At 42.9% G+C, this 26,494-nt stretch overlaps 1 protein-coding gene across 2 annotated transcripts in view; it reads left to right on the forward strand.

Annotated features, from left to right (window-relative positions):
• The first annotated feature begins 8,969 nt into the window (after window positions 1-8,969).
• Window positions 8,970-26,494, forward strand: part of DDX1 (DEAD-box helicase 1) — a 38,468-nt gene continuing 20,943 nt past the window's right edge. Inside the window, exons 1-9 of one of the 2 annotated variants that reach the window (XM_065928603.1) lie at window positions 8,970-9,183; window positions 19,298-19,349; window positions 19,662-19,725; window positions 20,703-20,732; window positions 21,549-21,645; window positions 23,573-23,620; window positions 25,249-25,332; window positions 25,693-25,776; window positions 26,151-26,227. In XM_065928603.1, the coding sequence (XP_065784675.1) occupies window positions 9,054-9,183; window positions 19,298-19,349; window positions 19,662-19,725; window positions 20,703-20,732; window positions 21,549-21,645; window positions 23,573-23,620; window positions 25,249-25,332; window positions 25,693-25,776; window positions 26,151-26,227 (666 nt within the window). In that variant the 5' untranslated portion in view covers window positions 8,970-9,053. Of the gene's footprint in view, window positions 9,184-16,346; window positions 16,451-19,297; window positions 19,350-19,661; window positions 19,726-20,702; window positions 20,733-21,548; window positions 21,646-23,572; window positions 23,621-25,248; window positions 25,333-25,692; window positions 25,777-26,150; window positions 26,228-26,494 lie in introns of those variants that run through there. The other variant, XM_065928604.1, reaches the window with a different exon arrangement.

Below are 26,494 nucleotides of genomic sequence, written 5' to 3' on the forward strand. Positions count from 1 at the left end.
TTTGGATATTAATATCATAGTTATGGGTAGAAAAACGCTAAGCTGCTGAAACAGTTATGAACAAAGAATCAGTTCAGTTCAGTTCAGTCGCTCAGTCATGTCTGACTCTTTGCAACCCCATGGACTGCAGCACACCAGGCCTCCCTGTCCATCACCAACTCCCAGAGTTTATTCAAACTTATGTTCATCAAGTTGGTGATGCCATCCAACCATCTCATCCTCTGTTGTCTCCTTCTCCTCCTGCCTTCAATCTTTCCCAGCATCAGGGTCTTTTCAAATGAGTCAGTTCTTCGCATCAGGTGGCCAAAGTACTGGCATTTCAACTTCAGCATCAGTTCCTTCCAATGAATATTCAGGACTGATTTCCTTTAGGATGGACTGGTTGGATCTCCTTGCATTCCAAGGGACTCTCAAGAGTCTTCTCCAGCATCACAGTTCAAAAGCATCAATTCTTTGGCACTCAGCATTCTTGATTGTCCAACTCTCACATCCATACATGACTACTGGCAAAACCATAGCCTTGACTAGATAGACCTTTGTTGGCAAAGTCATATCTCTGCTTTTTAATATGCTGTCTAGGTTGGTCATAACTTTTCTTCCAAGGAGCAAGCACCTTTTAATTTCATGGCTGCAGTCACCATTTGCAGTGATTTTGGAGCCCAAAAATAAAGTGTGTCACTGTTTTTCCAGCTATTTGCCATGAAGTTGTCAAGTGAGTGCTTGCTCCTTGGTTCTGTCCCTTCACAACAAAGATTTGGAGCTTTGGACATCAAAGCCATCGGTGCATCACAGCTCTCCGTTCTTGGACAAACCGTGTTACAGCTCTTAGACAAATCAGTGTTACAACTCTATTTTATTTAGAAGATAGCAGGAGAATCCATCCTCAAAGCGTGAGGGTATGCTAACCCAAAGACATGAAGAGAAGAGTGGAGGAGTGCGCTAGTGCATGGGAGAGAGAGAAAGAGAGAGAGAGTGGGCCCTTTGGCTCCTCTTTTTATATGTTTTTCCCTCCCCCGGGCCTGCCTTATACAAATTGGGCTAGCCAGGTGTGCTGTTTGTTCTACCTGAAGTCCTCACTCCGGTCCTCGGACCTTCCTTTGACCTTTCTTTGTTCTATTTTCACGGGGGTTTCCCTTCCTTGTCTTTTAGCCACCACCATTTTGAACTCCTGTTTTCTATTCTACCTAACAAAGTAATGGGACCGGATGCCGTGATCTTAGTTTTCTGAATGTTGAGTTTTAAGCCAACTTTTTCACTCTCCTCTTTCACTTTCATCAAGAGGCTCTTTGGTTCTTCTTCGCTTTTTGCCATAAGGGTTGTGTTATCTGCATATCTGACGTTATTGATATTTCTCCTGGCAATCTTGATTCCAGTTTGTGCTTCATCCAGCCTAGTGTATCTCATGATGTACTCTGCATATAAGTTAAATAAGCAGGGTGACAATATACAGCCTTGACATACTCCTTTCCCTATTTGGAACCAGTCTGTTGTTCCATGTCCAACTCTAACTGTTGTTTCCTAACCTGCATACAGATTTCTTAGGAGGAAGGTCAGGTGGTCTGGTATTCCCATCTCTTGAAGAATTTTCCAGAGTTTGTTGTGGTCCACACAGTCAAAGACTTTGGCATAGTCAACAAAGCAGAAGTAGATATTTTTTTGGAATTCTTGCTTTTTCAATGAGCCAGTAGATGTTGGCAATTTGATCTCTGATTCCTCTGCCTTTTCTAAATCCAGGTTGAACATCTGGAAGTTCACAGCTCACTTACTGTTTAAGCCTGGCTTGGAAAATATGAACAAAGAATGTCAGCTGCCATATCAGTATACAAAGGATGTTGCGTCATTGAGTCATCAGTCACTGTAGGTGTCCCAGACTGTGCACCCTTAGGGGATTCAGGATGAAAAGTAAGAGGATACTGGCCCTAAATAGTTAAGGTACATATCAAAGGAGTGATTTCAAAGAGCCCAGACTCCTGTATCTTCTCATATGTAGAAAGCTCTAACTAACTTGAGAATGTTTGCTTTTTCTTTAGTTAACCTTAATCTTTTGGTGTTTCCAACCTCCAGGATTTTGTTGCAAAACTCCTGTATATCCTGGCTTCTTTATGCTTCAGAGCAGTCCCTCAGAGTTATGTGAGAGGTCATCTCCCAGGCTTAAGTCCCCAGCAAGTCTGCCAAATAAAACATAATTCTCAAATTTTAGCTTGTGCATTTTTTTCAGTTGACAGAGCACAGGTGCTATGCCCAAAGCACCATGTTTTTGGAGGAAACTTCCCAGCAGCATATTTATGGCGTACTTTAAAACCAGGGAACTTCAACCTTTACTGAAGATAAGAAGTCGAGTCAGACTATGCCAGTGGTATGTTCATCCTTTAACTCTCACCTGAGATCGAGTCTCTATCAGTCTAGGACTGGATGTCAGAGCATGAAATCGATCAAGGGCTACATCTGGACACCATTGTCACAGCAGACTGCCAGGTGTGTGGGAAAATCTCCATGGCAAAGAGATGAAGCTTGTTTTTCTCCTGATCAAATCCCTTTATCCATTGTAATTCCTTCTTTGTTCTCTGAAGCTGGGCTTAATTTGAGGTTATCCTCATCTTTCCTCGTTCCCTTCATTAATGGCTACTTCTCTTTAACCTATAACCACTCTTAGGTTTCTTTTATGGTTAGAGTTAAAACATAAAGTCACTCTTTCACGCCTCATCCACGCCTAATTTTTGCTCAACTTCCCTTCATCGCAGCCTCTCACTATGCCCACAGCAAATGCTCACTTCCCATTTAGCCCTTAACCTACTGCAAATTGGCTTCCAATTCCACCCTCTTCTATGCTGTCCAAGCATTTACAAGAGACTGGGCTATACCACCCCAAAATATGCCACTTTGGCATAAGGATTATTTTGAGCTAAAAGCAACTGAGAAGAAGGAAATGCAAGAGAAGTTCCCTGCCCTCCTCCTATTTGCCCAACAGCAGGACAAACATTTGCAAAAGGGCCCACTTCTCCTCTCTATCAGGGAAAACAGAAATTAATAAAATTAAAAAACAAACAAACAAACACAGAAGTTCTCTCATTTACTTCTCTTCCACTCTCCCCTCCTCCCCGACCCCAATCAAATCCAATGCACCATCAAGCTTGGAGAGTTTAAAGACATTTCTCTTACCTGTTATTTCCAGTCAGACATACTTTCCTTGTCCTCGTTCAACTTTCAGCTACATTTTATGTATATGACTGAAAGCCTGTTAATGGCGCCTACAGAAACCTAGTCTTCACAAAATCACTGAAAGAGATACACAAAAATCTGGTCACATCACTGTCTTGCTTAAAATCTGTTTTATCCATGACAGTGGTACTCAGACCACAGTCCCCAGTCAGCAGCAGCAGCATCTGCCTAGGAACTTGTCAGAAATGCAAGAGATAGGTTTAACCCCGGGCCTAAGTAATCAGAAACTCTGGGGAGGATGGACCCATGTCTGCATTCTAGCAAGTCCTCCAGGTGAGGGCGGGCTTCCCAGCTGGCCCAGAAGGTTTGATCCTTCTGTTGGGAAGATCCCCTGGAGGAGGAAATGGCAACCCTTTCCAGTAAGCTTAGATTCTCCATGGAGAATCCCATGGACAGAGGAGCCAGGTGGGCTATGGTTCATGGGGTCTCAAAGAGTCGGAACAGAACTGAGCGATGAACACTTTCACCTTCCTGAGTTTTTCAGCTGCTAAAAGCTCCCACCAAATGGAAGAAAGTAACAAGTTTGACGGTCATGAGCATGCCGCCCCCAGACCTACTGGCACCTAAGGATTGATGATGTCAAAGATGATACACTGCAGGCAGATTCTTTACCAGCTGAGCCACCAGAGAAGCCCCAGGAAACATGCATGAGACACTAGTATCTGGCTATTTCAGAGAGGAGCTACCAGACAGGATTTGGGGAAAGAGCTTGCTCCGGGGAAGGTCTCACAGGTCCTGCTTGGTTATGTGTCCGCTTTCAGAAATGTGGACTACAATTGTCAAGAGTATTCCTTTCCTATTCTGTTATGAATATGTGGTTCACAAACATACATATGTGTGTATATATTTACATACTCACACAAGGCAAATAGCGTTATTTCATGCCCTTTCTTATCCCTTTATCATGTAAGGTGTTTTAATTTTATGTCATAGTATTTAAGTATTGGTAACTTTACATCATGGTATTCAAGTAACAAGATATCAGGAAGAGTACACTTCATGCAAAGACCTTGCACCGTCCCCTGAGGTAAGTATTTCAGCTGTACACAGTACAGTTGTATCATGTTACATAGATGTATGACCTTGTTGTCTTTATTTTGCAGTTAAGTGTGATTTAGGGAGATGCCTATGGGTGAGTTGGACACAACTGAAGAGACCTAGCATGCAAATGGGTGGGTGCCAAATTGACAAGGGATAGACTTGTGATGGTTACTTCTATGTAGCAACACGTCTGGATAAGGTTGAGACTCATCCAAGCAGTTGAAGCCCCTGCTAGAACAAAAGGCAGACCTCCCTCAAACAAGAGGAAACTCTGCTGGCTGACAGCCTTTGGACTCGAACTGCATTACTGGCAACTCCTGGTTCTCCTGTCTGAAAGCCCACCCTGTAGATTCTGACCTTGCCAACCTGCATAATGGTGTCAGGAGTGTCTTAAAATAAATCTCTTTCTCCACCTATACACCTCCTATTGGTTCTGAAGAACTCTAATACATGGCCACCCCAATGTGTATCCTGTTCACATGCTGGACTTACAAGGAAATGTTGACCTTCCCACTTTAAGGGTTGGGGTCTGTGATCTCACTGAACCTGGCAGACCTTTGTAACTGACTCAGTTAGTACAATGAGGAGGAAGTGATGTTGTTTAACCTCTGAAGTTTGGTCATTAAAGACCTCATGGTCCATGGCATGCTGCCTTTGGAATACAACCATCATGTTGTGAGAAAGCCCAGGCCACGTGGAGGGGCCACCGCTGGCCAACAGCCCCGGCTGAGGCTGTGATGACATGAGCATTGAGAGAGTCAGTGCCTAGGCAGGTTTATAAGAAGCCCGGGGGTCCCCAAGGAGACAGGGGTCTGGGGTTCTCGAGGAGGAGATAGGAGTCCGGAATTCTCAAGGAGGAGGAAAGGACAAACTTTTTTTTTCTTTCTCTACATTCCCTAGTCTTAGTCACAGAAAACTTTTTTTTTCTTTAAGCCTGGAACTGATGAATACACAACTCAGTTTAAACTCAGGCCTGGTGGGCTGCAGTCCATGGGGTCACTAAGCGTCAGACACGACTGAGCGACTTCACTTTCACTTCTCACTTTCATGCATTGGAGAAGGAAATGGCAACCCACTCCAGTGTTCTTGTCTGGAGAATCCCAGGGACGGGGGAGCCTGGTGGGCTGCTGTCTGTGGGGTCGCACAGAGTCAGACACGACTGGAGCAACTCAGCAGCAGCAGCAGGGATTATATAACAACAACGTACCCTGCTTGAGGACAGCTTCTCCTTCCTGAAAAGCCTTCTGGCTAATCCTGTTCTCTTAAAACGTAAATTACGGGAGTGGGTCTAGTCAGATCTTTACAACCTTGAGACATCCTCTTGACTTATTGTAATAACTAATTAAAGTATATAACTCCCTTGCTGACACTAGCAAGGGGGGCACTCTCTGACCCCTTCTGATGTCTATGTCAGAAGCTTTTTCTGTCTTTTCTCTTACTTTAATAAAACTCTGCTACACAAAAGCTCTTGAGTGATCAAGACAGGTCCCTGGTCCCGAAGCTAAATCTTCTTCTTCGGAGATCACGAATCCAACATTGTTCACCGTAAGCTATCAGCCTCAGGTATGTCATGGGAGTGAAGGAGCCTGCAAATGATTCTAACCCCCAGCCTTGGAGTCATTCACCTGAGGTGCTAGTTACTGAGAAACAGAGAAAAGCCATCCCTTCTGTGCCCATGCAGGCTCCTCACTCACAAAATCTACAACTTAATAAATGGAGCTTTTGTGCCACTACATTTGGGGGTAATTTGTTACGCAGTCACAGTAACTGGAACATCACTACTCAGAGCGATACCTGAAGCAGCCCTCACGAAATCCCAGTCTTATTATTGTAACATCATGGGAACCTTTGACCAGGCAGGATAAATTTCCATATTCAGAATTATTTTCTCCAGGCGTTTTGAAGAATTCTTGACCATCCATATTATCAACCCCCCTCTCTTTAAAAATAGCAAGTGGTCTCAATTCAGTCTGCTTCAAATAAAAATCACAGACCTTGTTAACAATGATCAGGTTCACAGATAGGAAGAAGGTGCCCCCCTGGGAGGGGGGCTGAGAAGGCAAGCCTGTCCCTTGGCTGTAGGTGCAGCATGGGCGTCTTTTGCAGGGAATGAAACTGGCAGATCCTAGACAGCTGGATTCAGGACATTTTTCTGCTGCACAGTCTGTTCTTAAACACCCACAACTTTCCAGGCTGTGTTCTCTTGCTCAGACTCTAAATGGGGCACCATTTCCCCAAGAGCCATCAGCATCCCTGATAGGAGATGATGAGCACAGGTGATGGTTCTGGGGGGAGAGGTGTGCAGGAGGGGGTTGGGGTAGGGTGGGAGGGAGTCGGAATGACGCTCATGCCTGCTGGCCAGTCAGCACCCAGGCGTAAATCGTGTCCCTGCCTGCCTTGCTTATAATGAGACCGACCCAGTTAGTGAGATCTCTTTTTCTATTTTACAGTCCCTCTGAAACTCATCCGAGTTGCCCTTTGTCTTCTCCTTTCCATATATCTGGAGTGATGGACTTTATGGCCACTTCTTCGGGGGATACAGAATTATAGTTCTCTGGATTTATGTCTGTTTGCTGGGCCCGCTCTGGTCCTGGCATCATTAGGTGAATGCTGGGGCAGCAAGAATGATGTTGCCTTCTAATAGATCTGGACCCATTTCTGACAGCTTATTTTGACAAAAGCATAAAATTCAATGATTGTTGCTTAGCTCAGAAGCTGTAGGAAATTCAGAGGGAGAAAAAGAGAATGTTTAAACATGAGCCTTCCCTGTCTCCAAACTGCTCTCTGAGTCAGGTAAACTGTGAATAACAGGGTAAGCTAAGCCAACAAATGACAACAAAGGCTGGTCTAGAAGGAATATGATTTATCCCACAGGATGCTGTACAAACAGGATTTTTCCTGATGTTAAGGGGTGGCCACCTGCTACTTGAACAAATGAGGGGTCTGTTAGGGACGCAGGCGGATGTGGAAGGCAGCCTTTAAACTGGGTCCCCAAATGATCCTTGTCCACTGGTCTCCATGTTTCCAACTGACTAGGCCTCTGTGGCCAATGAGATATGGCGGTAGTGATAGTGTGACTTTGATGGCTAGGCTATAGAAGCTATCACTCCCTCTGCTTTGCTTTCTAGGATCCCTGGTTTCAGTGGCAAGCAGGGAGGAGTTTAGGGGACACCAACAGTCATCTCATGAGAGCCTTCAAGTTCCCCCAGAAGAGGTCCAAGTGGAGAACAGAGGCCTCCTGCTAATTGCTCCAGAGTCACAAGAGCTGGTGACCTCTACAAGCTGATCCCTGCCCGCCCTCCCCCACTCCGACCCAGACTTCAGATGACTGCAAACCAGGCCTGCAGCTTTACTACAACAGCAAGAATGGCTTTGTGTGGATGTCCCCAGACTAGCTGCTCCGGAATTCCTACTCCCTAAAAGCTGTGAGCAATAATAAATGTTCTTGTTTTAAGTCACTAGATGTTGGGGTCACTTGTTTTGTAGCAATAGATGATAAGAAAGAAAGAAAAGAAAGTGAAGTCTCTCAGTCATGTCCGACTCTTTGCAACCCCATGGACTATAGCCCACAGGCTCCTCCATCCATGGGATTCTCCAGGCAAGAATACTGGAGTGGGTTGCCATTTACTTCTAGAGGGGATCTTCCTGACCTAGGGATGGAACTTGGGTCTCCCACACTGCAGGTAGACACTTTACCCTCTGAGCCACCAGGGAAGCCCATTAAATAACTAATGGAGGGTATATAAATTAGAATTAGGTTTGGTCATTTGGAAGAGAAAATCCAAAACAAAGAAGATAAGTGTTTATTTCTCTCTCTTGTAAGAAATCTAGAGTCAGTTCTGGCTGGTATGGTGCTCCTTGGAGCCAGGAATTCAAGCTAGTTCTCTCTTGCTCTGCCATTCTCAGTATATGGCTCTCTTTCCAAGGCCCAAAATAGCTGCTCAAGCCCTAGCCATTGCATCCCTATTCCAGCAAGAGGAAGGAACAAGAGTAAGAAGGATGCACCAACTCCATTAACGGCACTCCTGTTTACATGCCACTGGCCAGAACACAAGCATGTGACCCAGCTACCATGGAGGGTTAGGAAGAGAATCTTTATTCTGGGAAACCATGTATCTGGCTTATTATCAGAAATTTAAGGTAAAACAAGTAAATGCTGGGGTAAACTAGCAATATCTGTGAGCTGGGGATTGGCATTAAGCAAGATTTGCTGCAAGTTGCTAGCTTAGCTAAACCTGAATAATAATTAGGAGTTTGTCAAGGAGAGAGGCATGGTGTCCTACAGATGACTGCAGACTATCTACCACTCCTTGCATTAAGTTGTGCTGTTGTTAAGTGGATAAGTCGTGTCCGACTCTTTGTAACCCCATGGACTGTAGCCCACCGGGCTCCTCTGTCCACAGGATTTTCCAGGCAACAATACTGGAGAGGGTTACCATTTCCTTCTCTAGGGGATCTTCCCAACCCCAGGGATGGAACCTGTGTCTCCTGCATTGGCAGGCAGATTCGTTACCACTGAGCCACCTGGGAAGCCTTCTTGCATCTAGAGGTGGAGCCTATTTCTCTTCCTCATGAATCTGGGCTGTGCTGGTCATGTGACCTGTAATGACCAACAGAATTTGGCAGAAGTGACACTGTGCTACTTCCACAGCTGACTTAAAAGACACGCAGCCTTGGCTTTTTATTTTGGGGCCCTCTCCTCTTGGAACCCAGCTACCATGTAGGAAGTCTGTCTTCCCGGGATTAATCCTGCTGTGGAAAGCCCAAGATGGCCACGTGGAGAGAGCAAGCCCATGGAGGGGGGCCCTGCAGTACCAGCCATAAGAGTGAAGCCTTCTCAGACCGTCCAGTCCAGCCCACCAGTTGAATGCAGCCAAGGGAATGACCCCAACTCATGCTGCGTTCAACAGAAGAACCAGTCAGGTAAGCCCTGCCTAAATTCCATGCTCACAGAATCATGACCAATAAATCAGCTATTTACTTGTTTGGGGGTATTATTTAGCAATAGATAACTGAAACTGAAAGAGGAAGGCTATTCTAGGGAGAGGAAAGAGCATAAGCAAACATTTAGAGGTGAGAGGCAATCCGCTGTATGCAAGGAATTCTACATGATCTGATCTGTTGAAGGGTACAGTGGCCTTAGGGTACCTGCTGATAGGAAGGTCTGGTGTGTGCCATCCTCTGGAGGGTGGAATCAGGAGTCTGCTACCGAGAACTCTCAAAGTGGAGAGGGTGTCCTGTTGGAAGTTTGGCCACATCCACTCACAGCATACGGATGTGAGAGTGGGACCATAAAGAAGGTTGAGCACTGAAGAATTGATGCTTTTCAACTGTGGTGCTGGAGAAGCCTCCTGAGAGTGCCTTGGACTACAAGGAGATCAAACTAGTCAATCCTAAAGGAAATAATCCTGAATATTCACTAGAAAGAGTGATGCTGAAGATTCAATACTTTGGCCACCTGATGTGAAGAGCCAACTCATTGGAAAAGATCCTGATGCTGGGAAAGATTGAAGGCAGGAGAAGTGGGCAACAGAGGATGAGATAGTTGAATGGCATCACCGACTCAATGGATAGGAGTTTGACCAAACTCTGGGAGATGGTGAAGGACAGGGAAGCCTGGCCTGCTCTAGTCCATGAGGTTGCAAAGAGTCAGACATGACTTAGCAACTGAAAAACAACAAAAGCAACAACTCACAGCAGGATTTGGGATCCAGAGCCTTGCTGCTAAGTTCTCTCTTCTCCTAAGATGTAGATTTGTGGGCAAACTTCCCGGGGAAGCTTTGAGGAGTGAGACATTACCTGGGTGGAATGATGAATGGGTTTGTATTATGTTTTGGGAGGAAGAACTTGGGGGACAGGTTATATAATGAAGCTATTGCATTTTCTAATTGACTTCCTCCATATTAAGACAACTCTCTCTTGCTGTTTCCTTCTTGGTGATGGCTAGATCCTTAAAAGCTAGGAAGGAGGGCCCAGAAGGAGCCAGAATAGGGACCAGAAATTTAGGGTCATTTCCTCCATTGCATATGGCACATTCATTTCATCTTCATTTTTGGTTGTGAGGAAATGAACATATATTCAAGGGTTGTTTTTAATGGTGCCTTCATGACTGGGCCCATGACTTTAGAGCCACAGTAAGTTTCTTACTGCTGTATTCTAGAACATTTGAGGGAATGATCTGAGTGATCATTACACAATATCTATACAGATGAATGTTTCATCTCCTTCCTTCATATCTGTTAGGAATGTGTTGGGTGGCAAGCCAGAGGGTATTAATAGTAGCTCAAATATATAAGACATTTTCCAGCCACAAGACATCTAGCGGCAGACAGACCTGGGCTGGTAACGTAGCTCACCACCATTCATCAAGGATCCAGTCTCCTGATTTCTGCTTCAAAAGCCTCAGCATGAAGCCATCTTTGTGGCTCATCTCTGGCTTTCCAGGGACCATGTCCAGAAGACAAAGAGTATCTGTTAGTCTTTCCTTTTTAAAAAGGAACTTTGAAGTGGATCTCATACTGTCTCTCTACAAGGGAGTCTGGAAAGGCAATCTTTTCTTTTCATAGGCTGTATAACAGAGAAGGGCAAGGGGAGAGGGTGAGGGCTTTGCTGGTGGCTGAGATGGTAAAGATTCCAGCTGCAGTACAGAAGACCCTGGTTCAATTCCTGGGGCAGGAAGACCTCCTGGAGAAGAGAATGGTTACCCACTCCAGTATTCTTGTCTGGAGAATTCCATGGACAGAGGAGCCTGGCGGGCTCCTGTTCATGGGGTCACAAAGAATCGGAAATGACTCAGCATCTAACACTTTCACTTCACTTTCAAGGGGAAAGAGGAATGTGTGTGGCCAGTCCATGGACTCCTTCATGGGGCCCATCCTCTCTACACTCTCAAGGGCCTGGGTAACCCAAGGATGTATTTCTTAGGGCTGCCTTTGCAGTTAAAATCCATCTGGTCTGCAGTGACCTATAGTACACCTTACCTGAAAATACACATCACAGTCTCTCTTGGGTGCACGGATATTACAGGAAAATTCCACAAAGCACGATTGGCTATGGGTCCAAAATGTTCAATTACATAAAATGCTGAGCTATTGTGAAGTTATGGAAATAAACGTTGGTGGAAAAGTCTCAGTTGGGAGTTTTAATTACCTTTGGAGCTTTACCCAGCATGGCTGCAGTTACGTTTGGTGCCATCAGCTTGGCTACAATTTGGCGCCACCTAGCGGTGGTTGCAATCCCACCTAATGATTTATGTGACGTTTCCAGGACCAGGTGGAGAAGGGAATGGCAATCGAATCCAGTATTCTTGTCTGTAAAATCCTACGGACAAGGCTCCTGGTGAGCTACAGTCCATGGGGTCGCAAAGAGTTGGACACGAACTGAGCGACTAAGCACGCACAGATAAAGAAAAGCTGCCTGGCTATTTTCATCACAACTATAGTCTCATTTCTGTAATTAAATTATTGGCTCCAGTGTTATGATCAAAATTCACGACATGAACCAAAAAGAATAGCTTCCTTTTCCCCAGCTTAGCAATGCTGTGAAGGGTGCAGTCACTCTCATTTCTGCTTTCCTGTCTCCCATTAGCTATTGTTTCTGACCCCTGGGGAGGGGTAACATCTGGCAGAAAGGAGACTCACCTTTGGCTGGTGGTCTGAATCTGGTGCTCTTGGGCTCAGCCATGCCCAAGGCTGACTTTTTTTTTTAGCTCAGAGGTACTGTTTGTTGGTTTCTTGGGAGATTCTTGTGCTGGTGCTCTCCAAACGCATCTCACATGACGTAGGTGACATCTGTCCTTTGGTTAAAGTGTTAGTCCCTCAGCCGGGTCCGACTCTTTGCGACCCCATGGACTGTAGCCTGCCATGGACCCCATGGACTGTAGGCTCTTCTGTCTATGTAATTTTCCAGGCAAGATTACTGGAGTGGGTAGCCATTGCTTTCTCCATGGGACCTTCCTGACCCAGGAACTGAACCGGCATCTCCTGCATTGCAGGCAGATTCTTTACTCTCAGAGCCACCAGGGAAGCCCCCATCTGTTTAAAAGTATGAATAAAATGGGGTCCTTTGGGGGTCTGTCTGCTGCATCCTTCAGCTTCTCCAGGCAGCTCTCTTGGGCACATTCCCCTTGAAGAGAGCTTCATGTCCACTCTCCACAGGTGCAGTCAGCCCTGAGGGGGACGGTCACACATATTCCCCCGCAGCTGTTGGAACTGTAGTCTGCTACACAGCTGCCTTCTCCTCCCTCCAGCTCTTCCTGCCCTGCTGCCTCGGTGCCCTCTAGTCACAGCCTCACAGAGTATGCCTTCTGCTGCCCAAACTCCCGAGGTCAAGAGTTCTGAGTAGTCCCCCGGAAAATGCTTCATCCCTTGGGAGAGGAAAAATATGGGGTACGTGGTATCTATTCAGAACTGCTACACTGCATAACACTCAGGTGTACCACTTATATGTGAAGTGAAGTCGTTCAGTCGTGTCCGGCTCTTTGCGACCCCATGGACTGTAGCCCACGAGGTTCCTCCATCCATGGGATTTTCCAGGCAAGAATACTGGAGTGGGTTGCCATTTCCTTCTCCAGGAGAGCTTGCTTCCCTTACATAGATTGATACAAAATAGAATGAGAATATAGAATATACTGTGAATGGTGCCCCCTGGAGGAGTGAGGCTGCAGCTCGGCCTGACTGTATTGCCTTTGGAACTTCAGGTGGTGAATCCTGGTACACATCCCAGCGTAATAAGAGAGCTAACACACAGAGTTACCACGGCGCTGTGCACTGTTGTAGATGCTTTATCTATTTTATTCAATCCTCATACCAATCCTTCAAGATCGACATTATTCATGGTTATTCACAAAAGAGTGAACTGAAGCCCAGATTTGTTCAAGGTTACACAGCTGAGCGCTATCACTGTAAATAGCTGTTTTGTTGATACCTATAAAACAAAAGTCAAATTAACTTAAAAACTTTTTTACACAAGAAAAACCAGTTTAGAAAGCTTCCTTGAGGTCTTCTCAATGGCCTCACAGATGCTAATAAGAGCAATTAAGAATATCAGCATCGGGTGGAGAGGGAGGTGGGAGGGGGGATCGGGATGGGGAATATGTGTAACTCTATGGATGATTTATATCAATGTATGACAAAACCCACTGAAAATAAATAAATAAATAGAAACAAACAAACAAAAAAGAATATCAGCAAAAAAACTTGAAAAAAACACAAAAAATATCCAGCTATTGTTTCAATGAGGTAAAAATCTTTTTCTTTTAAAAAAAGGAGTTACTGCAACTGAATTTTGAAAAAGTTCTTTGGATGATTATTTTAAATGGGATAAGTAAAATAGACATTTATGTTGATTAAAACAAGATTTGATATTACTACCCTACCTAAAGTTGGCTTCCCTGGTGGCTGAGCCTATAAAAAATTTGCCTGCCAATGTGGGAGACCCAGGTTCAATCCTTGGGTCAGAAAGATCCCTGGAAAGGGGCATGGCAACCCACTCCAGTATTCTTGTCTGGATAATCCCATGGACAGAGGAGCCTGGAGGGCTACAGTCCATGGGGTCACAAAGAGTCAGACAGGATTGAGTGACTAACACTAACACACAGCTAGCATGTGGCAGGGCTAGAATTCAAACCCAGAGAGTATGGCTCCCGAAGCTGTCGTTCTAAGTCCATCTGAAACATTTTGCCTGAGGTTTCACTTTCCTCCTGTCCTTCTGTGGTCAGCTACGATGCTACAGCAAGCACCCTGAGGTTACGCAGATGTGGCTCAGTTATCACTGCTGTTCAGTAGCTACGTGGCGTTTGGTTCAGTTCAGTTCAGTCGCTCAGTCATGTCTGACTCTTTGTGACCCCATGGACTGCAGCACGCCAGGCCTCCCTGTCCAACATCAACTCCGGGAGCTTGCTCAAACTCATGTCCACTGAGTTGGTGATGCCATCCAACCATCTCATCCTCTGTCGTCCCCTTCTCCTCCTTCCTGCCTTCTATCTTTCCCAGCATCAGGGTCTTTTCAAATGAGTCAATTCTTTGCATCAGGTGGACAAAGTATTGGGAGTTTCAGCTTCAGCATCAGTCCTTCCAATGAATATTCAGGACTGATTTCCTTTAGGATGGACTGGTTGGATCTCCTTGCAGTCCAAGGGACTCGCAAGAGTTTTCTCCAACACCACAGTTCAAAAGCATCAATTCTTCGGCAATCAGCTTTCTTCATAGTCCAACTCTCACATCCATACATGAACACTGGAAAAACCATAGCCTTGACTAGACAGACCTTTGTTGGCAAAGTCATATCTTTGCTTTTTAATACGTTATCTAGGTTGGTAATAACTTTTCTTCCAAGGATTAAGGGTCTGTTAATTTCATGGCTGCAGTCACCATCTGCAGTGATTTTGGAACCCAGAAAAATAAAGTCAGCCACTGTTTCCACTGTTTCCCCATCTACTTGCCATGAAGTGATGGGACCAGATGCCATGATCTTAGTTGTCTGAATGTTGAGCTTTAAGCCAAATTTTTCACTCTCCTCTTTCACTATCATCAAGAGGCTCTTTAGTTCTTCTTCACTGTCTTCCATAAGGGTGGTATCATCTGCATATCTGACATTATTGATATTTCTCCTGGCAATCTTGATTCTAGCTTGTGCCTTCATCCAGCTCAGCGTTTCTCATGATGTACTCTGCATATGAGTTAAATAAGCGTAGTGACAATATATAGCCTTGATTTACTTCTTTTCCTATTTGGAACCAGTCTGTTCCATGTCCAGTTCTAACTGTTGCTTCCTGAGCTGCATACAGATTTCTCAAGAGGCAGGTCAGGTGGTCTGGTATTCCCATCTCTCCCAGAATTTTCCACAGTTTATTGTGATCCGACAGTCAAAGATTTTGGCATAGTCAATAAAGCAGAAATAGATGTTTTCTGGAACTCTCTTGCTTTTTTGATGAGCCAACAGATGTTGGCAATTTGATCTCTGGTTCCTCTGCCTAAAACCAGCTTGAACATCTGGAAGTTCATGGTTCACGTATTGTTGGAGCCTGGCTTGGAGAATTTGGAGCATTACTTTGCTAGTGTGTGAGATGAGTGCTATTGTGCGATAGTTTGAACATTCTTTGGCATTGCCTTTCTTTGAGATTGGAATGAAAACTGACCTTTTCCAGTCCTGTGGCCACTGCTGAGTTTTCCAAATTTGCTGGCATATTGACTGCAGCAGTTTCACAGCATCATTTTTTAGGATTTGAAATAGTTCAGGTGGAATTCCATCACTTCCACTAGTTTTGTTCAAAGTGATGCTTGATAAGGGCCACTTGACTTCACATTCCAGGATGTTTGGCTGTAGGTGAGTGATCACACTACCATGGTTTTCTGGGTCATGAAGATCTTTTTTGTATAATTCTTCTACGTGGCTTTAATGAGTTAATTTCTTGACACTCAGTGTCTTCATCTGAAGATATTAATCCTCCCTAGCAGAGTTGTTGAGAGGATTAATTATTTGTTTACTTTTCCTATCTTTCTGCAAAAAGAAGAGTCAAAACTGCATGGGCATCAAACATTTGAAATTATCAATACTAGTAAGTGTCAAGAAATTATCAATACACCGAGCATAGGAGGCTGGGAGACTGGAATCAGTTAAAAATATTTAATAAATGGCTATTGGGTGCCAGGCTCTTCTCTCCCTAGTATTGGTTTTTTTTGTTTGTTTGTTTGTTTGTTTTGACACTGAGTTCAGTACATTCTCTCTAGGTCATTCACGCACCAGAAAGTCCTGCTTATTATCTTTGAGACGTTGTGGGGTCTGAGGGAGGCAGCAGAGATAACACAGTTTTGTTATCGGATCATCCTGGGCGCTTGTGTGGGCCTCATTACGAAAGGCCTACTTCCTCATACGTGGGAAAGTGGTCCTGATGACACTCAGCATACTTGACGTAAAAGATAACTCTGAGTTCGTCTAATGATGACGGGTCCTGGCTACTCAGGAAAAGCAAGGCTCAGCTGAACTGGGTCTGCGCTGTGAGGTCCAAGGACGGGTCTTTCTGTGCCCGGAACCGTTCTGTCGAGGCTGTGTGCCTGCCCGGACTTGGAAAACAGCAGACCCGGGCCGGGGGGCGGAAGCGCCCGAGGCCAGCGCGCGCAGCGTGTCCCGGCGGAGGGAGGGAGCGCGAGCCGAGCGGCGGAGGACGGGGCGAAGATGGCGGCCTTCTCCGGTGCGTCCGCGGAGCAGGGGGCCCGGAGCGGGCGGCCCGATCGGCGCCTCTGCTTGAGCCGAGGGGCGGAGAGGGACCGCGCGGTTCAGGAGGGAGCTGTCCAGGGCGGTCTCCTCCATGCCCGCGCCCGGGGCGGGGTAGGGGGGACCAGTGGTGGGGCGGGAGGAGGCCCAATCGGTGCGCTTCGCTGTCGCAGGGAGACAGCCTTTTGCGGTCCGGAGGGCGGCCCTGCCGGGCCTTTCCAGTGCTCGCTCCCGTCTGTCTCTCCTTCCAGCCGCCCTTCACCCGGCTGTCCCGCCCGCTGCGGCGGCGAGGCTGCAGCTGCGCTCGGAGCCCCGGGCCTCCTGCGCTTTGACGTGGCGGGTGGTGCAGGGAACCGTCTTTTGGCTGCGCCCGGGGAGGGGCCGGGCCGGGCCGGGCCGGGAGGCAGCGGGGCGCGCAGAGAGGGCTCCCTTGGAAGTGACCATCTTGCATCTAGAGTTTTCCCCAGGCCTTTCCAGAACGAAAAGTCCTAGGCACAAACCTGATCCTTTGTAAAGCGCTGTTACATCAACCGTAACGTTACATATATTTAAGCTATAGGGAAAGCCTTTTCAGCCGCGTACACACGAGCTCGGCGCACACTTTTCAAAATCGTTCTGTTTTTTTGGCGATACCCTCCTTCGTTCCAAACAGGAATTTGAGATGGCTTACGTAACTGGACAGTTGTTTTTTTTTTTTTTCCTTTTTCTTTATCATTCTTCCTTTATACGTCCACAAGTTGCAGTCAGCCTTACAAACTGAAAGTTGTACATTTATCTAGCAATAAATGTATCCAGTTAGTCCAGCCATCTTTAATGTTTGTTAAGCTGTTAAGAGGACTTCAGATATAACCCAGTATCGTTACGTTCTTCATTTTTCTACTATTAGAACATTAGAAATTCTAGATTTTTAGCTGTGAGGGAGAATTTCTGGTGGTTTTAGTTGTATTTCATAGAAGACAAGAGGAAATCTGCGCATACTGGGAGCTGTTTTGCTTTCGCCAGCTCTCCTAAAACAAGATTTCAGAGCCCAGGTGTGCGGAGCAACTAGCTCCAGGTCGTCATTTTGTAGGTTCACTTCTTTGAGACTCATGCACAGATCTCAGCAATAATAGGGTAAAGGGCTAGAAGAGTCTGTGATGTGAAATAAAGACAATAGTGGAATTAAAGAGCATGAATATTGCTATTTTTCTTTTGAGTATTAAAAATGTTCCATTTAAAGAAAGTATGGTTTCAAAGCAAACCTGCAAAGAGCATGACCAGTGTGGAACAAGAAATTGCCTGGAATTTGCTGAAAGCAGTCTTTGGTTGCTGCTTGCAATGTAATAGCTTCACAAGCAACTTAATATGGATGCAGCCTATTGAAGACCATCACTCTTTTTTCAAGCAGTTTGCGTTTTAGGAGCGAGAATACACCTAGACTCTCATGGGGTCACGTCTTAAGAAAGTCAGCTTGGCTATACTTTTGACGTGGATTAGTTTTTCAGTCTGTGGATTTTGTCAGAGATTGAGGGGTAGGAGAGAGCCTGTCTTTTTGGAAAAGATTTTTATCTTTCTTACGTCATCAATGTTTATATTAACTAGGTCACTATATAAAATGTTGGGGCTTCCCAGCTGGCGCTAGTGGTAAAGAATCTGCCCGCCAGTCCAGGTTCGATCCCTGGGTCAGGAAGATCCCTGGAGAAGGAAATGGCAACCCACTCCAGTGTTCTTGCCTGGAAAATTCCATGGCAAGGGAGCCTGGCTGGCTGCAGTCCATCGGGCCACGAGGAGTCGGGCCCTACTGAACACACATAAAAATTTAGTATTGTATCTACTGTTGACTGCTGATATGAGTCTTCTCACCTGATGTGGTGGAGGGGTGTGTGTGGAAGCTACTTTTGCAGTGGATTATAGATTTATTTTATGCCTTTTTACAAACAATAATAAGAAATACAAAATATCCAAATAGTTTATCTTTGGGGTTGGATGTATTTGAGTATTGTTCGTTTTTTAATAGGGATATATACTGTTATATAGATAACAGTAATAAAAGCTACAGTTTTAAAATGCAGACTTGAAAGATCACTTCTTACTTGGAAAGGAAATTTAAGAAATACAACTGACTATTCCACACAACTATACAGTTCATTTGAGAAGTGATATTTTAAAATCCAATGAGAAATAACCCAGCCTATTTAGGATTCACTTCAATGTAAATTACTTAAACATGTGAACAGGTAAGAACAGAGAAGTTCTTCAGCTGACATTTCTGGTTAACCCAAGTTCTCACCACCAGCCCCTCCCTTTCAGTTCATCGTAGTTTTGATTATGGCTGCCTGTAAATGTGGGTTCCTTCTTCTTACCTGTTCATTTGTCTCAGATTGCTGAGGGTGTTCACATGGTCCTCACAAAGGCAAGACACGTGATTTCCACATTATCTCTAGATGAAACACCAAGGTACTGGTCTGGAACCTTCTCTCCAGTTCTGGCAGGTTTTTCACTAGTGGTGGGAAGGAAACTTACTGGTGGCTCCTGTGTGTCATTACTAAGTGACAGGTGTTCCAGGTGCATTGCATGTGAGGATCTGTAATCTTCCCGTATCCCTACAATGCAGGCAGTATTTTAGCTCCGTTTTGTGTGGGAAATAGGTGTGTAGCTTGCCTAAGGTCACATTGGTAGTGAGAGCTTGAATTTGAACTCAGGTCTTTCTCCAAAATTTATACCCAGTAGACACTTTGTAACTGAATGTTGCCTCAAACCTGTTTCACCACTGAACAGTAATTTTAAGAGCAATATAATTTGTTTAGTACCATGTGTAATCTTTAAAATTAATTTTTATTTCCAGAGATGGGTGTTATGCCTGAGATTGCACAAGCCGTAGAAGAGATGGATTGGCTGTAAGTACCTCTGTCTTTAAAAACTTGTATGTTCCTGTGACAGCAGAGTTTTACAATTTAAATAATGGTTAGTGATTTTTATCAAAGATTTTTGGGCCCAGTTGGATAAGTGATAGTATTTTTTCTTGTGATTCTTTAAATTGTAGAATTTCCTTTTTAAGTGTTGGTGTATTTTTAGCTGAAAAAAGATTGGTAGTGTTTACCAAATTAAATTCTCATCTAGGTTTATTATTTAACATGACTTAATGAGCTTAGGTGATTTTTATTTTCTTTTTTTTCACTAACTAAAATTCTTCAAAATGCTTCTTCTAGTCTCCCGACTGATATCCAGGCTGAGTCGATCCCCCTGATCCTGGGAGGAGGTGATGTTCTTATGGTATGTTTAAACATGGTGGGGTAGTCGTAGCTAGGGAAACACAATTCTGGGGCTGCTTATAACCCCACACTTAAAGAGGCCCCATAGGCTTAAAAATTATATTTTCACCAAATTAATTTTGTTTATGCACCAACATTGAAGATCCATATGTTCCATTCAAAGTAAGTAGGTTGGAGTTGTGGGGAACACAAAGGTGGATACGATGCAGTCCTTGCCCTTCAGAAGCTTAAACCCAGTAGCTCAGTAAGAGGTACACAGATAAATGTCGTACAAGGGAGGATTTGCCTAAGAAACGCAGTGTGTGAAAAGATTCAAGTGGGGGTACAGTTACTCTTCTGCTTGAGGAATCGTAAGGGACTCGACTTCGGAGGAAGTAGATTTTGGACAAGGGACGGTAAAGGAGAAATGCCCTCCAGGTAGATAGCACATCCGCAAAAACAGGGAATAGGGGAATGCAGGGTATGATCCCAGAGTAGTTCACTCGAGTGGTAGCATGACATTTGTGTGTCTGTGGTGCGGGGTTGGGGAGGTGTAACTTTAGATAAGATGGGAATATATGGTGAGTCAGATTATCTGAGCCCTTTCTTAAGGGCCACGGTAAAGAATTTGGGTGTTTGTTGGCAGTGGGGATCATCGGACATGTTTAACTAGAGATTCCTTGTGTGGTTAGAAGTGTGTTTTTTAATGAAGATTGATTTGGTAGCAGTTTGTAGTATAGCTCTGAGAGGTGAGATGCAGTTAGGGTGTTAGAATAGTGAGGGTTTAGATTTGAATGTTAGCAATGGGAAGAGAGCGAACAGATTGCAGAGAGAATGAAAAAGAAATGGCAAGATTGGCAGTAGTCAAAAGGATTGAATGAGGAAATTGGAATAATCTGCCTAGCTTGTGTATCGTTAAAGAGATTGCTACATGCTATCGCATTATTTGATTTCCTTAGCTGGCAATTTAAGCTTTATTATTATTATTTTTTCTTTTAGGCTGCAGAAACAGGAAGTGGAAAAACTGGGGTAAGTAAACTTCTAAGTTGACTTACTTTGTAGGAGTTGATTTTTTTTTTTTTTTAGGAGTTGATTTTTAAAGCAACTTTTGTTCAGTCACCTAAGTCGTGTCCAACTCTTTGTGACCCCGTGGACTGCAGCACACCAGGCTTCCCTGTCCTTCACCGTCTTCTGAAGTCTGCTCAGACTCCTGTCCATTGAGTCGGTGATGCCATCCAACCGTCTCGTCCTCTGTCGTCCTTCTCCTGCCTTCAATCTTTCCTAGCATTAGGAGTCTTTAAACAGTGGTTTTTGCTTTGAAATATTTAAATCAAATAACCTCCTTCCAAAATGTAAAAAAATTGTTGCTTGCTACTGAGAGCAATATTTTTGTTGCCATGCCAGCTAATTCTGAAAAATATTTACAAGAGTATGGCTTTAAGAATATAGTTTTAAACTGGTCTTGGAAAAAAGTACAGTATCTTTAATATTTATACTCACTTCTGAGTTTTAATGTCGTGGCTCCAGTAATAAAGAGGTTGCAATTAGAGGTTGGTCTCCTATTAGTCTAGACTAGAGAAAACATTTATCCTTTTCAGTTTAGTTTATTCTGTAGGTCCCTATTGCTTATTATTTTGGCTTGTTGGTTGGCTCCTATTTCTTTCATTCAGTCAATTTTTGTTATCTTACTGATATTTTGGCTTTGGGCAAATTAGAGCAGCAATCAGGAATATGTGTATTATTTAATTATTTAAGGTGTGTGCATAATTCTCACAATTTATATTGATTATTAAACTGTTGCTGATACCTCATTACTCATATAGATCACTCTTGTTTCTTCGCTAGGCTTTCAGTATTCCGGTTATTCAGATAGTATATGAAACTCTGAAAGACCAGCAAGAAGGCAAAAAAGGAAAAGCAACAATTAAAACTGGTGCTTCAGGTGGTTTTTTGCTTATTATTAATTTCCTTTTGTATAAATCAGTAATTCTCATGCTAGATATTTAAAGATGTGAGATTTGAGTGTGTACTTTTATTGTCAATATACGGGGGATGATATTGTCACTTGGTGTTGTGGAAACCATCAATGCTAAAAGTCAGACCATAAACATTGAAAGATGATGCCTTTTAAAATACTAACATTAGTGTTAATTCCTTTGAGAAAATACTGGCATTTTGGAAATTATAGTTATTTTTAATGTTTTTCTTAACTTGATAGCTTTTATGCATAATATTGACGATAAAGGGCTTCCTTGTGGCTCAGCTGGTAACGAATCTGCCTGCAGTGCAGGAGACCTGGGTTCGATCCCTGGTTTGGGAAGATCCCCTGGAGAAGGGAAAGGCTACCCACTAGAGAATTCCATGGATAGATTGTCCATGGGGTTGCAAGGAGACACAGCTGAGTGACTTTCACTTTCATTGAAGATAAATTGATACAATGTTTTACAAAGGCATTGAGGAAGCATTTTACAAATAATTGGTAGAGTAAAAACCCATAGTGGTAGAAAATATTGCCTCCTACAAGGAAAGAGGCATGCATTTTCCTTTAAGATAAGAAGGAAGGAGCCCAAGAAGTTAAAATGTAAAGTGAACATTTTAAACTCAGTTTCTTATTTTCAGTCCTATCTCCATGAAGATTGATTCTTTTGGTGCCATCAACAATCTTACATCAGTTTTCTCACCCTTAAGTTTTGTTGCTTTTATTAAGTGGTTTCTGAATTCCATTCTATCTTGAGTAGTCTGTGATTTTATTAAGTCACTTTTGTTTCATGAAACAAAACTCGATTGTGACACAGTTGTAAACTTAAGTGGTATGAGCTGGCATATCAACATTTTCTTCATAGGAGTTTGAAAGTAACAGTGTTACAGAGTTTGTAGAATGAACTTATTTGTAAATGAATTGTGAGATAATGGATGTGAACTCTAGACTATTAGCCTATTTAGAAATAGTCTCAGAACTTGTAACGACTGTCAGCCATCATTTATGACAGATGATGATGGAAGAGAACACTGCACCGAAGGATAATCTGAATGGTTGTGGTTCTAAAAACCATGTCCTATCACAGATAAAGAAGCCAGGTACTGAAACACGGAGAAACAAAAAAGAGAGATGGTGTGATTGTTAAATCACTGAAGGGATCTGGAGAGAGAGTATTGTTCTAGAAAGTACTGTTTTACTTAATTCCTAGTAGCTCACTTGAGCCCACAGTGAGTGGGGACCCTCAGAGAACGTGCAGAATGAATGTTTAAGCAGATGGTAGATACTATTTGACCAGAAATAATCCAGAAAAGATTTCTATCTTGGGCCGAAATTGGGCTTGAAAATACATCGAGTTCTCTTTAGCTCTTGCGATTCTTTTGTTATCCAGACTCTTAAGATACTTTAGAAAAGGAAAATGTTGATTCCATAGACGTAAGTAGAAAAATACTTTGTGATTTTTGAATTATTTAAGATAAAAGGACTGGCTTTTCTTTTAGTTATGATAAAGTGATAATTAGACTCTGATATGTTGGTAGGTTGTTTTCACTATGATTGAAGTCACCAGAACTTCATTTTATTAATGCTCTCATTGTTAGGACACAGATCAGTGCCATGCAATAAAAAAGCACTGAAACGAGAGCAGAAAAGGTTTTAGTCCTTGGTGGGTCAGTGACTATTGTTTTTGACATGTTTCAGTTTTCAGTTTCAGTTTTGACTTTAATCAAAACAGCAACACTTTTAATTGTACATTCCAAATAGTGTGTAAAACTATATTGAATCTAGAGGAGTTAAGGTATGATATAAAATATAAAATATTTACTTTATTTTCTGTAGAATGTTTTAAATTATGTTTATTTAGGGTTAACTTTTCTCCTTTTAATTTGCTTAGTGCTGAACAAATGGCAAATGAACCCGTATGACAGAGGATCTGCTTTCGGTAAGTGGAGAGATTTTAGCAACATATTTATAATTCAAAAACTTGTTTTTAATACAATTCTGAGGAAAGATAAAGAATCCTTATAAACTGATAGGGGGTTCTTGTGTTGATGGGTGATAAAAGGGTTACTTATTTTAGTAAGAAAGAGGTAAACAGCCAATAAGGAAAATGGGCAAAGTATGTGAATAGGCAGTTCACAGAAGAGCAGATCCAAATGGCAATAAACATGCAAAGGTCAAGTTTACAGGTAGTAGGGAAGGGGAATGTAAAAGTTACAGTGAATGTTTTATACCATCTGATTAGTAAGAATCCAGAAGAGTGATACAAATGTACAAATTGGCTGCCTCTCTAAGAAGCAGTTCTGCATTATCTATTTGTATTTAAAGAATGTATATTCCTGGAATATCAAGCTCACTGGGAAAAAATTTCCCGTATGCAAGGATATACATTCAGAGCTGTTGGATGCAGCATTATTTGTAATGATAAAAACTACCAGCAAAGTAAATGCTGCTGCCAGAATAGTGAACAAAGATTAGGATGTAGCCATGAACTGTTCTGTAGCCATTAGGAAGAACTGTAGAGTTGACTTGGAGGAATTTTTCTCAAGTGTCAATGAGGAAGAAAATCAGGATACAGGGAAAGGTAGAGGGGGCCTGAGGAATCATGACAAAAACAAGCAACCCCAATGCTACTCTCTACCATGTGGTATCTAGTTTATGTCGAAGTTTATTTATGTATGTACGCATAAAGAATTTTAAACATAAAAATTTTTAGGATTTACCATTGTCAGAGAACTTTTTAAAAATTCAGAGGTTTATATGATATACTCATGAGATTTTATACTTTGAATAAATAATGTAGTTTCTGATAAGTGAAGGAAAATGTGTGATGAGGTGCTTTTTCAAAAAGTTTCTTCTATAGTCAGGTGCCAGATATGAGTTGCAAGTCCAAACCATATGATTGCAAGTCCAGGACAAAAGTTGCAGTTTCTAGTAGAGATAAAGGCCAAATGCTTTACTTAAAGCCAAAAAGCACCAATTAACACTATGACTGACTGTGATATATAATATAGAACTTCATGTTTGAGAGTCCTGTATTAGCACATAACAGCCACAGGGTTATTTATTCAGACTTTTCCTGCTTTTCGTTTGTGATTGCTGGATCCACAGGTTAGGGAACAAGCCAGGGACAGTTTCTCTTCTTTTTAGTGTAGCATTCATTCAGACTCTAATTTCAGCATAAAATTAGAGCAACAAGTGTCGTCCTTAGTATGCATTTCTTTAAGGGACTCTAGAGAATAGTTGTCTAAATATGTGTTGGTGGTGCAGCTGGCGTTAGTGCAAGTCAGATTAGGTACTGTGCTTTTTGTTGTGGTAAAATGCTGTCCAGGTCAACAGGTCACAGTAAAGAAACTAGTCCCGAACCTATGGCGTGGCCCTCCAGGGGTTGAATGGGGGCAGTTACTCACACAGAAGATGCTGCTGTCCTTCAGGAATCAGCAGCTCTTAGTCCCTGAAACATTGCAAGAAGTGTTTATCTTATTAGTGAGACTGAACAACACTTATTTCAGAGTGTGTGATTTATATCATCTGTATTGACATGGTTTTCTGTGTTTTTCTCAAATCCAGCAATTGGGGCAGATGGTCTTTGTTGTCAGAGCAGAGAAGTAAAGGAATGGCATGGATGCAGAGCCACCAAAGGCTTAACGAAAGGTATTAAACAACATTTGTGCTCCTACAAACTTTTGGGGAGGTGTGTTAGTACATGAACTTTCTTTAAAGTAGCTTTAAAGGGAGGATCGGAGAAGATTTTTAATGTTGCAAAAAGTTCTATAAGTCTTCATCTGGAACATATCAAATGTAATTCAGAAACAGTGGAAAAGTGTTGTTGTTCAGCTGCTAAGTAGCATCTGAGTCTTTGTGGTCCCATGGACAGCAGTATGCCAATCTCCCCTGCCCTTCACTCTCTCCCAGAGTGTGCTCGGATTCATGTCTAATGGAAAAGTGGCTGCATGGTAAATGAGTCATATGCGAACGATTTATGTCAGTCTCAGAAGTGTTTTGCCCCTCTAGGGAAGCACTACTATGAGGTATCCTGTCACGACCAAGGGCTCTGCAGAGTTGGGTGGTCTTCCATGCAGGCGTCCCTAGACCTCGGTAAGTGTTTCTGAAATAAACTGAGTTTATTGATTTCCATTTGTGAATGTTTAACGTTTTGTTTTAGTGGGGAGTGAAATAACTTAGCCATACAGAATTTATATTTAGAGACATAGAAATAGTATTATTTACCTATTCCCTGCCTCATTCCAAGAAAGATTTGAAGTCCCCCAAAAATAGATACTGTAGCATCATAAAATCAGGAGGAATAACTTTGAGGGTAAGAGTAAATTCAGTAAAGTTAGTCTGCATTAATACATACCACACAATACTTGTAGATGCTTCAGATTATCCTCAGCTTGTAAGCTGCTTTTATGGTGCTTTTCACTTTATACTTTTTCTTCCCACATTTATAAAATATTTTTAAAATCCAGGCACTGACAAGTTTGGATTTGGCTTTGGTGGAACAGGGAAGAAATCCCACAACAAGCAGTTTGATAATTATGGAGAGGTAAGTTGTCTTTAGTGACTCAATCATAGCTTAGTACGTTTTCTTGCATACTTGATCACTTGTGACATGACTGAGGGTATAGAAACTATTGTCAAGTTCAAGTGAATTTTCTGAACATTTTCCACAGAAAGTTCAGTTTTGGACTGCAGTGAAGAAATGATATAAAATGGAAAAAATTACTTTTCATTTATACCATTCATTAGTCCCTCCATAGTTTCTTTGTGTTCACCCCATTTTGATTTGGGTTTTGACTTTAGTGCTTGTGGT

Source organism: Muntiacus reevesi, chromosome 3 (genome assembly GCF_963930625.1).
Source record: "Muntiacus reevesi chromosome 3, mMunRee1.1, whole genome shotgun sequence".
Taxonomy (NCBI): Eukaryota; Metazoa; Chordata; class Mammalia; order Artiodactyla; family Cervidae; genus Muntiacus; species Muntiacus reevesi.